At 43.9% G+C, this 13,946-nt stretch overlaps 1 protein-coding gene across 6 annotated transcripts in view; it reads right to left on the bottom strand.

Moving 5' to 3' along the window:
- Positions 1-13,946, bottom strand: part of IPO11 (importin 11) — a 555,951-nt gene that overhangs the window by 331,054 nt on the left and 210,951 nt on the right. For 5 of the 6 annotated variants that reach the window (XM_073584259.1, XM_073584258.1, XM_073584263.1 and 2 more), the window contains exons 17-18: positions 5,865-5,898; positions 1,595-1,635 (exon numbers count right to left, since the gene is read on the bottom strand). The exons of the other annotated variant lie outside the window; for it this stretch is intronic. In XM_073584259.1, coding sequence (XP_073440360.1) covers positions 1,595-1,635; positions 5,865-5,898 — 75 coding nt within the window. The remainder of the gene's footprint in view (positions 1-1,594; positions 1,636-5,864; positions 5,899-13,946) is intronic. 6 annotated transcript variants of the gene reach the window in all.

The following is a 13,946-nucleotide window of genomic DNA, read 5'->3' on the forward strand; positions in this document are numbered from 1 at the left end:
AGTACAATGATTAGGCTTAATGTTTTGTGAAATATCTAATATTTTCATACCTTCTTCAAGGTATTGCACTATGCTGATGCCTTTTGGCAGCAGAGATATCCTTTTCCTTTCCAATATTGTCTGAAACCTATGGCCTACTTAATAATTTGAACGTCCTTCTTTAGCATTTTTCTTTTAATTGGACACACGAGGCAAATTAATTATTACAGATGATTGAGATTGATTTCAGTAATCTAAAGAGCCTTGAGACACAAACCATCCACGAGCTTATTTGAAAAACAAAACATTAAATCTTTATGACACTTAAATCCAATTTGCATAATAATTTAGAACATGGTGTACAGCAGTGTTCCCCAACTCCAGTCATCAAGAGCCACAGGTCATGTTTTCAGGATTTCCCTTAACATTGCACAGATGAGATCTGCTCACCTGCACAGGCAATAATTCCACCACCTGGGTGATACTAAGGAAATCCTTAAAACCTGACCTGTTAGTGGACTGGAGTTGGGGAACACTGGTGTACAGTATAAGCCCACACACATAAAAAAAAAATTCCTTGCTCCCGTTCCCTCGGCACTCTGTTCTGGTCTTTGGTCTGTGCCCTGAGGCTCCACACGGCAGACACAATATCATGATGTCTACAGGTCTCCTGTCTCAGTCACACACACTGAATGGTGGAAGAAGGAGCTGGTGGCTCCCTCCTCCACCACCATTATATTAATCACTATTTGCACCCTGAGGATGCAGATAGTAGAAAAAGCGGGACACAGGGCAGGGAAGCCATATTGTGCAGCCGTAGGCCACTGTCTCAGTCCGCGGGTGGGAAAGGAATATTCATAGGGCTGGATGTGGCCTGCAGGTCGCAGTTTGCCAAGGTCTCGTCAGCAGAAAAAAAAGGGTCCAAAAAAAGTGTTATAGAAACAAAATGTTACAAAAAGGGTTAAGAACAGTAACCTACTACCATTGAGTGTTTAGGGGTAGGTTCTAGACTAGTAGCCTTCTGCTTTGAAAGCAAATATAGTCCCAGAGTTATTGCACGATGATGACAAATGTGAGATGGCACATCGCATATAAAGTCACGTATACTGGCGAGTGAATATTGGCTCCTTAACTATAGTATACAGCAGTAAAAGGAAACCAAAGATAGAAATTGCAGGAACAAATACAATCTACAAACACAGACTTCCAGAAACGGGAGATGAATATACAACAAGCCTGGTGCGTGATATGTCAAGATGATCTATAAGGACAGCTCTCTTCCATTATATGCTTCGCAATAGTGAGGAGTACGACACACAAAGGAGAGTCTTCAAAATTCACTTACTGAAAAGCCAACCACTGCTTAGGATGGACTCACTCATGGCAGTGTCTCTGTGTTCTTCTTACTGTTTTTAGGCCATATACTGCCATCACGGGATGGGTATACAGCATGTCCCCTTTATACTACGATTAAATACTATTTTAATATTACATCAGTTAAAAACTTTAGCTTAGCGCCAAAATAAGAGAACTCTAAGAAAACATTGTGTGCAAAAAACTGCATCCACATCATATATTACCAACATTGTTTGTTATTGGGATTTATTGCACCTACCGGCAAAAACGGTTCAGTCCTGAACTCAAAATCATCAACTGGTAAATTGGAAAATTAAGGAAAAGGTCAACCATAAAGACTTAATACAGTAAGAATGAGCCTTATTGATGCTTTTACTGCCGTAAGCGCAGCAGACCAGGAGAATAATCACACAAATGTATAGTTTATACACCCTCCACATTGAAATTGTAACACCAATGGGGAGAAGCAGTGAAATTATGGAAATCATGTGACGGACAGAACATGTTAATGATATGCAAATAATGTAAAAATGGAAACATTTTAAAAACATCTCGATTTAGTCAGTATTGAGTAAGAGCACAATGTGCAGAAATCCCCAAACTTACAGCCTTGGCCACCATCAATGAGGATATTAATGGTGACCTGGAGAATGCTCTGCACGCTGAATGCATTGGGCGTACAAATCTTCAGGCCATTCAGGCTGCTCACAGTAACACAAGCACAATGTGGCCTGGTGTTATCATGTTGATTTGGCTCCAGGACAACTTTGGAGAAATGGCCGTGCCACTGGTCACACTACCAAATCAATGTAAGGCTGAGCTGCTGGTGTGCCTGGAATGAAGACTAGAGGGGTTATGCTGTCATATATTATGCCACCCACACCATAATTCCAGGAGTGGGTCTGGTGTGACATTCCCTTGTGAAGGCCTCATCACGGTATTAACCATGTGGTCTCCAGACCAATTTCTGGCTATCATTGTGTCCAAGGTAAAAGTGGGACTCATCATTGAAAAGGCTAGACCTCCATTCTAGCCTCCATCTGTAGGGCAACAACATGAAGAGGTCCTTCATGGGGAATCATCACACTGGTCCTACTCTACTTCTTCAACTATGGAGTGAGTGGCATAATGCACAGAAACAGGACCCCTGAGGTGTTCATTCCATGCATGCAAACAGCTCGGCGTTGCAATAATTTGGTTGTAGAACCAATGGTATGGTCATTTCACAAAACTGTACAAGAAGCCAATTTTCAACACGACAAATCTAGGCCACACGTTAACGTTACAAATGCCACCATGACCTGCACCGTGTCTCTGAGGTTGTCTCCCATCAAACACATCTGGAACGTCACTGGACGGCAATTGTAAAAGGAGCTGCCATCAGCGAATGTTGATGTTTTGCACAAGTGCATTCAACGTGGAAGCACAGTCGTCAGCCATCCATTAATAGCCTTACTGATTGCTTCTAAGGTGTGTATTTCTGCACCTGGAACTAATACTGGATACTGAGTAAATTGAGATGGCTGGAAAAATTATGTTTCCATTTCTTCATCATTTTCAGATCAGTTACATGTCTATGCATCCTGTAATTTCCAACATTCCACAACTTTTCCTTCCTGGGGTTGCAATTTCCATGTTGCAGAGCATGTATATTATGGTGTAGTGACCACTGTGTCCGCTAGGGGGCGCTGTGTGGATGTCCCAGGAGAGTGGATGAATGGCAGAATACTGAATGACCGTTATGTATCTCAAGGTGGGTGGCCTTGAGATGGAGACTTATGTGTGTGTGTTGATCAGCAATGATACTGCTGAGGTGTTGTTTCAATGTGTCAGGGAGAAGTCTCCAGGTAACTGGGGAGACGGGCAGACCCAGTTACCTACAAACCCACCCAGGGCATGTGTTTGAGAACACTGTGATAAAAGTGTGTGAATGGTTCAAGGACCTGTGACCCTGAGGGCGTTGCTACAAACCGTATAAGGTGGCCAGGGTAGGTCACAGGTTGTGAATGCTGGGACCCGGTTGGTCCAGTGTGGAAGGTCCCGCTGAGATGGAGCTGTCTTCCTGACAGCAAGGAACGCTGTGTTGAGTGGCTGCACGTGCCTGATGATTCCTAGGTCTGCAGCATGATGAAGGAACCATGAGGTTACCCTGACGTGGGTGAGCTAGCTGAGGCTAGAAAGCCTGTGTATGCATAACCTGCATGACTACAGGGTAACAGAGCTGAACTCCGTCATGGACGCTATGCTGTTAAGTGAACCTTATGTTGCTGTTATGGGTTTATGCTGCTGAATAAACCGCATGGACTGTTATGATTTTATGGAAAACCTGTGCCGGATCTAATTTTGTGGCTGCTGAGCGAGGATGCCCTGCTTGAATGACAGCGCTACCTCAATATATATATAAATATATATATACAGTGGGGCAAAAAAGTATTTAGTCACTCAGCAATAGTGCAAGTTCCACCACTTAAAAAGATGAGAGGCGTCTGTAATTTACATCATAGGTAGACCTCAACTATGGGAGACAAACTGAGAAAAAAAAATCCAGAAAATCACATTGTCTGTTTTTTTTTCATTTTATTTGCATATTATGGTGGAAAATAAGTATTTGGTCAGAATCAAAATTTCATCTCAATACTTTGTGATATATCCTTTGTTGGCAATGACAGAGGTCAAACGTTTTCTGTAAGTCTTCACAAGGTTGCCACACACTGTTGTTGGTATGTTGGCCCATTCCTCCATGCAGATCTCCTCTAGAGCAGTGATGTTTTTGGCTTTTCGCTTGGCAACACGGACTTTCAACTCCCTCCAAAGGTTTTCTATAGGGTTGAGATCTGGAGACTGGCTAGGCCACTCCAGGACCTTGAAATGCTTCTTACGAAGCCACTCCTTCGTTGCCCTGGCGGTGTGCTTTGGATCATTGTCATGTTGAAAGACCCAGCCACGTTTCATCTTCAATGCCCTTGCTGATGGAAGGAGGTTTGCACTCAAAATCTCACGATACATGGCCCCATTCATTCTTTCATGTACCCGGATCAGTCGTCCTGGCCCCTTTGCAGAGAAACAGCCCCAAAGCATGATGTTTCCACCACCATGCTTTACAGTAGGTATGGTGTTTGATGGATGCAACTCAGTATTCTTTTTCCTCCAAACACGACAAGTTGTGTTTCTACCAAACAGTTCCAGTTTGGTTTCATCAGACCATAGGACATTCTCCCAAAACTCCTCTGGATCATCCAAATGCTCTCTAGCAAACTTCAGACGGGCCCGGACATGTACAGGCTTAAGCAGTGGGACACGTCTGGCACTGCAGGATCTGAGTCCATGGTGGCGTAGTGTGTTACTTATGGTAGGCCTTGTTACATTGCTCCCAGCTCTCTGCAGTTCATTCACTAGGTCCCCCCGCGTGGTTCTGGGAATTTTGCTCACCGTTCTTGTGATCATTCTGACCCCACGGGGTGGGATTTTGCGTGGAGCACCAGATCGAGGGAGATTATCAGTGGTCTTGTATGTCTTCCATTTTCTAATTATTGCTCCCACAGTTGATTTCTTCACTCCAAGCTGGTTGGCTATTGCAGATTCAGTCTTCCCAGCCTGGTGCAGGGCTACAATTTTGTTTCTGGTGTCCTTTGACAGCTCTTTGGTCTTCACCATAGTGGAGTTTGGAGTCAGACTGTTTGAGGGTGTGCACAGGTGTCTTTTTATACTGATAACAAGTTTAAACAGGTGCCATTACTACAGGTAATGAGTGGAGGAAAGAGGAGACTCTTAAAGAAGAAGTTACAGGTCTGTGAGAGCCAGAAATCTTGATTGCTTGTTTCTGACCAAATACTTATTTTCCACCATAATATGCAAATAAAATGAAAAAAAAAACAATGTGATTTTCTGGATTTTTTTTTCTCAGTTTGTCTCCCATAGTTGAGGTCTACCTATAATGTAAATTAGAGACGCCTCTCATCTTTTTAAGTGGTGGAACTTGCACTATTGCTGACTGACTAAATACTTTTTTGCCCCACTGTATGTGTATGTATATATATATATATATATATATATATATATATATATATATATATATAGACACACTCCTCAACATCGAAATTGCAACACAGTGTGTGTGTATTAAATAGAGAGATTAAGATCTCATATATAATCTGCAGTCTATGTTATCTACCAGAACGGTCACATATTTTCGTTGGCTACTGTACATAGGTTTACTATTGAGGATGGATATTCACTTTATATTATTAACGCTAATAATAATAATTTTCCTACATGGCCGACCCTTGCAGTTCATTACAATGGAACTCATGCAAAGTTTGGAAATTGTGGCCACATTCAATAAACGAACGCTGTTGTCACTGTCACCGTTCATATTTGGTAATCAATTATTTCTATTTTCAGGAAGCTTAAACAGTTTTAAGGGCAAAGTGGTACCGCAGCGCTCAGCGGGAGCAAAATGGATTTAATTAAAGTGGCATTTATGAATAGAGCAACATATTTCCATTCGCAAACACATAGTCGAAGGATATCCAACTTCAAGGTTGTAGCTGTCTCAATGCGAACCTGGAAGACAAGAACACACGAGATAAAACAAAACACTGTCATTAACGATGCCGGTTATGTGCAATTACTACAGCATTATGTAAATACATTGTAACGGCGATAACACACACATTTGTGAAAGGGAAGAGAAAAAAATAGATAAAGAAACAAAATGTCATTATAAATAAATCCCTATATACCTCTTATTGGCAAATCACGTTTGTTTTGTCTACTCAGGTAATAACTGTATTGCATCAAAATGGCTGCATACTTGATAGTCCAACAGAAACAGGTCCTATAATGTTAATTCGACAGGTAAGGCCTCTTTCACACATCAGGTTTTCTGCTTCAGGCGCGATCCGGCGCTTTTGACTAAAACCGGATCCGTCGAAATGCAATGCCGGATCCGGTTTCCCCCCCATTGACTTGCATTAGAGCCGGATCGAGCCGGATGGCCATGCGTTTCATCCGATTTTCGCCGGATCCGGCAATGTGACGCGATCCGGCGTCTGGAAAAAACGGTGACTGTAACGTTTTTTGTATCCGTCGAAATCCGGCTTTTTCATACAATGAAAGCCTATGAGCGCCGCAATGCGCCGGATCCGGCAACGGCCGGATCCGTTTTTTTTGGTCTGAGCATGCTCAGTAGCTCTGCCCACAGGACATATATAAAAGCAAGACAATGGGACCCTCAGCCACACCCAACATGCCACCCAAGCCAAGAACCAGGAGCAGGAGAAGGCAGCAGACATCTGCAGCAGCAGCACCATCAGCACCACCCCAAATGGAGCAGCATGCTGAACAACGGGAGGGGAGTCCAGCAGCAGATGAGAGACGGTAATTATCAAATCCCCCATTCCTCCAAACTAGGGCTATGGAATATCAAGATATTCATTGGCCCTTTGTTTCTCTTTATTCAACAGCCGCCCAATAGATGCAGCAGCAGCAGCAGCAATGGCAGCAGCAGAAACACCACCCACAGCCATGGAGTCTGGCCATGAGGAAGACAGCACATCTTCTGGGAGCCCTCCCTCGCATCGTCAGCGTTTGACGGTAAGTTTTTATTTCCAAAATCCATCATCTCTGTAATATATGTGTATTCATTGCCTTTTATTTCAAAACAGGAATCACAAGATGAAGAGGAGCTCCCAGAAGAAGAAGGAAGGGGTGGACAGACACTTGGAGTGGGCTCACAATTGGTAAGTTTTTTGCATCAAACGCAGAAACACAACATCACACTACACACAACACATAGAAAACAATGTTCTGCAGACCACACACAGCAAACAAATGCCTACATCCAAAGACATAACATTTTTTGTTTTCTTCTCTAGTCTTCCCAATCTGGTGCTCGGCCAAGAGGTCCTCGCAGTGCCTCCCAGGGTCGTCGGCGACAGCAACGCGGCGGTCACCAGCGTGTAAGTATAAATATTTTTGCTTTGTTTTTTTTGCACTTTTTATTTCATTTCTTTTGTGGAGGCTAATTATGTTATTTTTGTCTTTTTCTTTAACAGCCTTCACAGCGTGCTCCCGACTCTGACGGTGAGGATGGAGGGATTGATGTCGACCGCCTCATCGATCTCGTCAGAGAAAGGGAGCCGCTCTGGAATATGGCTGACCGACGCCACGCTGACCTGATCGTTACCCGACGACTCTGGGAGGAAATCTGTTCGCTCCTTGTGGACCGCTGGGAGGACCTCGAAGCTCGGGCCCAGATTAAAGAGCGTAAGTATATACAGTACCGGTTGCTTGATTTAAACCAGTGTTTCCCGAACTCCAGTCCTCGTGGTCCCCACGGATCATGTGTTCAGGATTTCTATTTACTTTGGAAATCCTGAAAACATGACCCCTGGGGACCATGAGGACTGGAGTTTGGGAAACACTGATGTTGTATACTAACCACTTTGTCCTTTCTCGTTTCAGGGGAGAGAATTGTGAAGCGGTGGCGGTCTGTGAGGGATCGTTTGAAGAAGGAGTTCAATAAAGAGATGCGGGCCTCGAGTGGATCTGGAGGACGCAGGAGCAAGTACAAGTACGCACGAGCCCTGTCGTTCCTCCGGGAGACAATGGTAAATATTACACACCACATGTGACAAAAAAATGTTTAGATGTAACTTTTTTTTTTCAGCCAGGGCCATACCATGTCACTATTTTAATTGTTTTTTTTTCTCTTTATTCCACAGCACGGTGAGCAGCACTCGGGAGCCTGCACGATTGGACCCTTCTGAGGCGATCCCTGAGGAGACCGGCACCGAGGGAGACTTCGACCGCCCCGGTACATCTGCACCTTCCCAGCCTTCCCACACATTCGACCCATCTGTCCCATCCACCAGCACAGGAGCATCGTGGCCGCCTACATTACATGAAGCTGCTGGTGAGGAGATCGCTTTCCCTTTACCCCACCCTTCTGCCCCTGCCACCTCTAGTACACCTGCGGGTACTGGGCGGCAGCGGCAGAGGGGTCAGGAAAAGACTTATGCGCCAGAGTTCTTGCATCTGAATGCATCTTTCCAGAACTGTCTAAAAGTCTTGTCAGAGCAAATCTCCGCAGGCTATCAGCAGATCAACTCCAGCATTCTGTAGGTGAAGACACTTCTGCAAACCATGCATTCAGAAGCAAGATCTTCGCCAAACCACACCTTTTTCAGGTCTGTTGTGGAGTGCATGGAAACGCTCTCTCCTGCCCAGCAGATGCATGTAATGCATTCATGCCATGCTGCTCTCCAGCAAGTTACCTCCCAACCTCCTCCTCCCACCACAGTAGTTCCTCCACCTGCACCCCCTCCAGCCACTTTCCATCCTCCCCCTCCTATTACATCTACACCCCCTCCAGCCACTTTCCATCCTCCCCCTCCTATTACATCTACACCCCCTCCAGCCACTTTCCATCCTCCCCCTCCTATTACATACCATCCACCTCCCCAGCACCATCCACCTCCCCAGCACCATCCACCTCCCCAGCACCAGCAACCTCCACAGCACCAGCAACCTCCCCAGTACCAGCAACCTCCCCAGTACCAGCAACCTCCCCAGTACCAGCAACCTCCCCAGTACCAGCAACCTCCCCAGTACCTGCAAACTCCCCAGTACCAGCAACCTCCCCAGTACCAGACATCTCCCCACTTCCAGCAACCTGCCCCGTACCAGACATCTCCCCACTTCCAGCAACCTGCCCCGTACCAGACATCTCCCCACTTCCAGCAACCTGCCCCGTACCAGACATCTCCCCACTTCCAGCAACCTGCCCCGTACCAAACTCCTTCCCCATACAACTTGCCATCAACATCATCTGCTCCTACAGTCCCTGCCCAACCCTCCACTCCACCACCCACCACCTCTTCTGCTTCCCACATGTCCACCCATTCTGTAGTTTTTTCCACACCTTCACCTCTAACTGTTCCTTCCCCACCACGATCCCAGTCCTCTCTCCACACTCCCAGTGTCGAAGTGTCCCGCAGCCCCTACAGCAGTATTTCCACCACACACTACACAGATTTATAATGTGTGTATTTAAATAAAAATGACAAGTTTTATGGTTTCAGTTTTATAGTTTCAAAGCTTTATTAAACAAGTTTATTAAAATTTTAAAAAAGTTTACTAAAAAAAACATTTTTCAATAAAAGTTAAATTATTTTACACTGGTTGTCTGTCATTTCTTTCTGCGGCGAAAAAGGTTAAATACAGGGTATTTAAAAGGTGAAATGGTATTCAAAACTAGGTATATAACTGTGGGTAAATTTTAGCTTTTTGCCACAGTTGTGTTCCTGGTTGTGTTTGAAGCAAAGTATTTCACCTAAAAAGTTGTGTTTATTGTTGGTGATTTCCTAACAATGTACACAACTTTTGTTAAAAGGTGAAATACTTTGCATAAAACACAACCAGGTACACACCTGTGGCCTAAAGCTAAAAATAGAGACCAAGACAAGATAGCCAACTTTGGTTGGCAAAGGTATATACTGTTGGTACAGAAGGTACACAAGTTTGGTTGGGCACAAATCTTTCACACTCTGTCATCCTGCCAGTGTACTCTGCCTTGAGGTGACAAAGTATAGTGCAAAATTGTCCCTCATTACTGAAACCGTCACAGAACTTCTAGTGGTAATGTCATGGTAATCTTGCAAGGTGGTTTCTTCAGAGGTGTCCTCAATGGAAATGGGTTCCTTGCAGATAACAAAATTGTGGAGTACCACGCACGCTTTGATCACCTCGTCCACAGTTTCTGTCTTGAGGTTGATCGCCATTTGGCTGTCAGAATACCAAAGGTACATTCAACCATTCTTCTTGCTCTTGTGAGGCGGTAATTAAAAATGCGTTTTGGTCTTGTCAATCCTCTGCTAGAGTACGGTTTCAAAAGGTGTTCTGACAGCTGGAAGGCTTCATCCCCTACACAGACAAATGGCATAGGTGGACCAGATGTTTGCGGCAGCGGTCTAGGTGGTGGGAACTGGAAGGTGTTTCCATACAGTTTACGCCCCATGGCAGACAGTTTGAAAACTTGAGAGTCATTGGAGCGGCCATAGGCCCCAATATCAACCGCAATAAATTTGTATTCCGCGTCAGCGATGGCCATGAGGACAATTGAAAAATATTTCTTGTAATTGAAATATTCCGATCCCGATCCAGCTGGCTTTACAATGCGGATATGTTTCCCGTCCACAGCGCCCAAGCAGTTGGGAAACTGACATATCTGTTGAAACTTGTCAGCAATTTCAATCCACCTCTCTGTTGTGGGCTCTGGTAAAAACTCTTCAGCTAAGGAGTCCCACAGTGCACGGCATGTGTACTTCACTATTCCAGATATGGTGGAAATCCCGAGTCTGTACTGGAAATGCAGTGATGAAAGGGATTCTCCAGTTGCAAGAAATCTGTGGGGAATTAAAAAACAATAAATTAGTTTTAAATCACAGCATTACATACCAAAACTGAGCTATAACACTTGGAGATACAAACTACCACCAACAAGATTGCAGTGAAAGTGTGCTCTGATGCGATCACATCCAATAAATGTGGCTTACCTTAAAGTCACCATCAGACGCTCTGTGGGTGAAACAGAGAAGCGGCAATAGGTGTCCGCTTTTCTTATGAGGTGTGCAATGCGCTCCACCAAGTAATCAAAATTCTCCATTTTCATCCTAACATATCCAAAAAATTTATCCGGGTTTCGTCGAAGGTCCATGCAGAGTGTAGAATAGACCCCACGCGTCATTCTCTTGGCTGTGATGGGGTGGATCCACAAACGTCGTCTACGATGCCTGATGCGCTGCTGTCTCGCTCTCTCCTTCTCCAGAACAATCACCCTCAAACGATTCGCCTCCGCTATAAAATCCGCCAAATTCTTCAAAATATTTCCAATGACAACATCCATCTTCGCCAATAACTTGCTCTTCTCTCCAACCTGCACTTTCTCCTCTACAACCTGTCAAAGAAGGGCTGTAGGAACATGCTATATATAGTTTTCCAGTAGCCAATCCCGTTCGGAAGGCCACAAGGGTCAATTTTAAAAACCGGATCCGGCGTAATCCGTCGAAAAACGGATAGAAAAACGGATGAACCGGATGAGACGGATCCGGTTTTGTCTGTCAAGAAAAAGACGGATCCGGCAGAAAACCGGATCCGTCACATCCGGTTTTACTAAACATTTGCCGGATCCGGCGTTCCGGCACGACGCCGGATCGCGCCTGACGCCGAAAACCTGAAGTGTGAAAGTAGCCTAACTGAGCATTTGCTGTGGGACGCTGCACCGCCTCCCTGGACGTGTAGGAAAATATGTCCACCATTGGATATTCTAATATTGGAGCTATGAGAAGTGTATCGTAAGAAGAGAATGCTCACATTGCTTTCCACCTTGTCTTTGATTTAACACTGGAGATATCGGGGTGGGGGGGGCTGAGGTAAGAAAAAGCCTCTCATACAGACGTCTACCAGATTTATCAGATCTAGTACTGGAGATACGAGTGCTGAGGTATGAAGAAGCTGCTCACACTGTTGTCCACTCTGTTTATCTAATCTAATTCTGGATATACCAGGAGTGATAAGATAAGAAGAGGCTGCTCACACTGCTGTCCACCATATCTATCTGATCTAATGCTGGAGATATGAGGAGTGCTGAGGTAAGAAGAGGCTGCTTACACTGCTGTTCACCATGTCTATCTGATCTAGTACTAGAGATACAAGGAGTGCTGAGTTAAGAAGAGGCTGCTCACACTGCTCTCCACCCTATGTGATCTAATACTGGAGATACCAGTGGTGCTGAGGTAAGAAGAGGCTGTTTACACTGCTGTTCACCATGTCTATCTGATCTAGTACTAGGGATACAAGAAGTGCTGAGTTAAGAACAGGTTGCTCACACTGATCTCCACCCTATGTGATCTAATACTGGAGATACCAATGATGCTGAGGTAAAAATAGGCTGTTTACACTGCTGTTCACATGTCTATCTGATCCAGTACTAGAGATTTAAGGAGTGCTGAGTGTGGTGCTAATAAAAATATGGATATCTTATAGCTTACATATTGTAATATATTGTTTATATGCTTTGATATAGTGTGGTCATTAGACCAAGGGTGGAAAGTATTGCAAATAAGAAATATGGTTGTTTGAATCCAAACACTATATTGCAATATACTATGGTTTAATATCATTAATGCTGAACTTTGATATTGAGACACAAAGCGTTTGCTCTGTGTCAATACCATAAGACAATGAATTGTTCAATGGTCTTTGAAGCTCTGTGTTTCAAAGATTCCTTATCCTGATTTGCACACAAGTGATATTTGCTTTGACTGAATACTTTCTCTTTACTATACCCTGCCAATTGGGGGGTGGTTGATGGGAAGGAGCTTTCCAACTAATTCTGTGTGGTGTATTAGGACAATAGGTATAACAACTGTATAGATAATGAATATTTATGCTGCTTTAACAAGGAAGTCTTGTGCTCAATAATAGTATGATTCTCGATTGACAAGAGAGACCAAAATGTTATGGTCTCCTGTAACATACGGTCATGCATGACATCAATAATCGAGGACCGATTGTGATACACATCTGACATGTATGCGTGTGTGCCTGGGTTACGATAGGTATCCAGTTTTCAGAATAGGTGATTATGGAAGTCATGCTGCCCATATGTTACCATCTTAGAGCGTTATGCTATGAGCATGAAGAGTAAACTTTGTAACAAGCAACATATGTTGAACTTTGAACAGTGATAGACAACTTTGACAAGTTGACCAGAGGCCAACAGATCCTGGGTTATAATCAGTAGCAAAACATTGTGCTATTGTTAAGAGACATGCTAATGGCAAACGAATCTCTGGTTGGTGCAAACAAACTAAGATTGTAGTAGTCTTATAACAAACAGACCTTGAAGTCTTGTGCTGTTATCAAGACAACGTACTGTGCAGATTCAAGATTCTGATACAGACTAAATATACTGCACAGTTGTAATGTGGGAGTGTTGTGTATAAAAAGGAGGACCCGATTCAGCGAGGTAGGGACATTTCCAGAAGGTATCGTGGGTGCACGGTTTCTGTGATGAAGAGACCACAGTTTTTCCTTCTCATTGACACTGTGGTCCCTCCAGTGGAGAAGTGATGTTGCAATACTACTTGGTAATGTATGGATGCTTACTTCTCTATGTACTATAATTCATAATAATTGTATGATTCACATGAAATTAATTCCATTCCATTAATTTGGTGCTTTATCATTTAAATTAATCATTGTATAATAAAATTGTGTCATATCCAAGTGGTGCCTTCTTTAAAGCCGTATCCGAACCTTTATTGCTCAACAGTTGGCAATACAGGTGAGTTAAGAAGAGGCTGTTCACACTGCTCAGCCTGTCTATGTGATCTAATACTGGACATATCAGTGGTGCTGAGGTAAGAAGAGGCTGTTTACACTGCTATCCACCCTGTCGATTTGATTTAATACTGGAAATAGCAGGGGTGGTGAAGTAAGAAGAGGCTGCTCACACTGCTTTCCACCTTGTCTATCTAATCTAAAGTAGGATATCAAGGTGTGGAGGTAGGAAGAGGCTGCTCACACTGTTGTCCATCATAGCTATC

Source organism: Dendrobates tinctorius, unplaced genomic scaffold (genome assembly GCF_039654945.1).
Source record: "Dendrobates tinctorius isolate UK_male_01 unplaced genomic scaffold, ASM3965494v1 ptg000083l, whole genome shotgun sequence".
Taxonomy (NCBI): domain Eukaryota; kingdom Metazoa; phylum Chordata; class Amphibia; order Anura; family Dendrobatidae; genus Dendrobates; species Dendrobates tinctorius.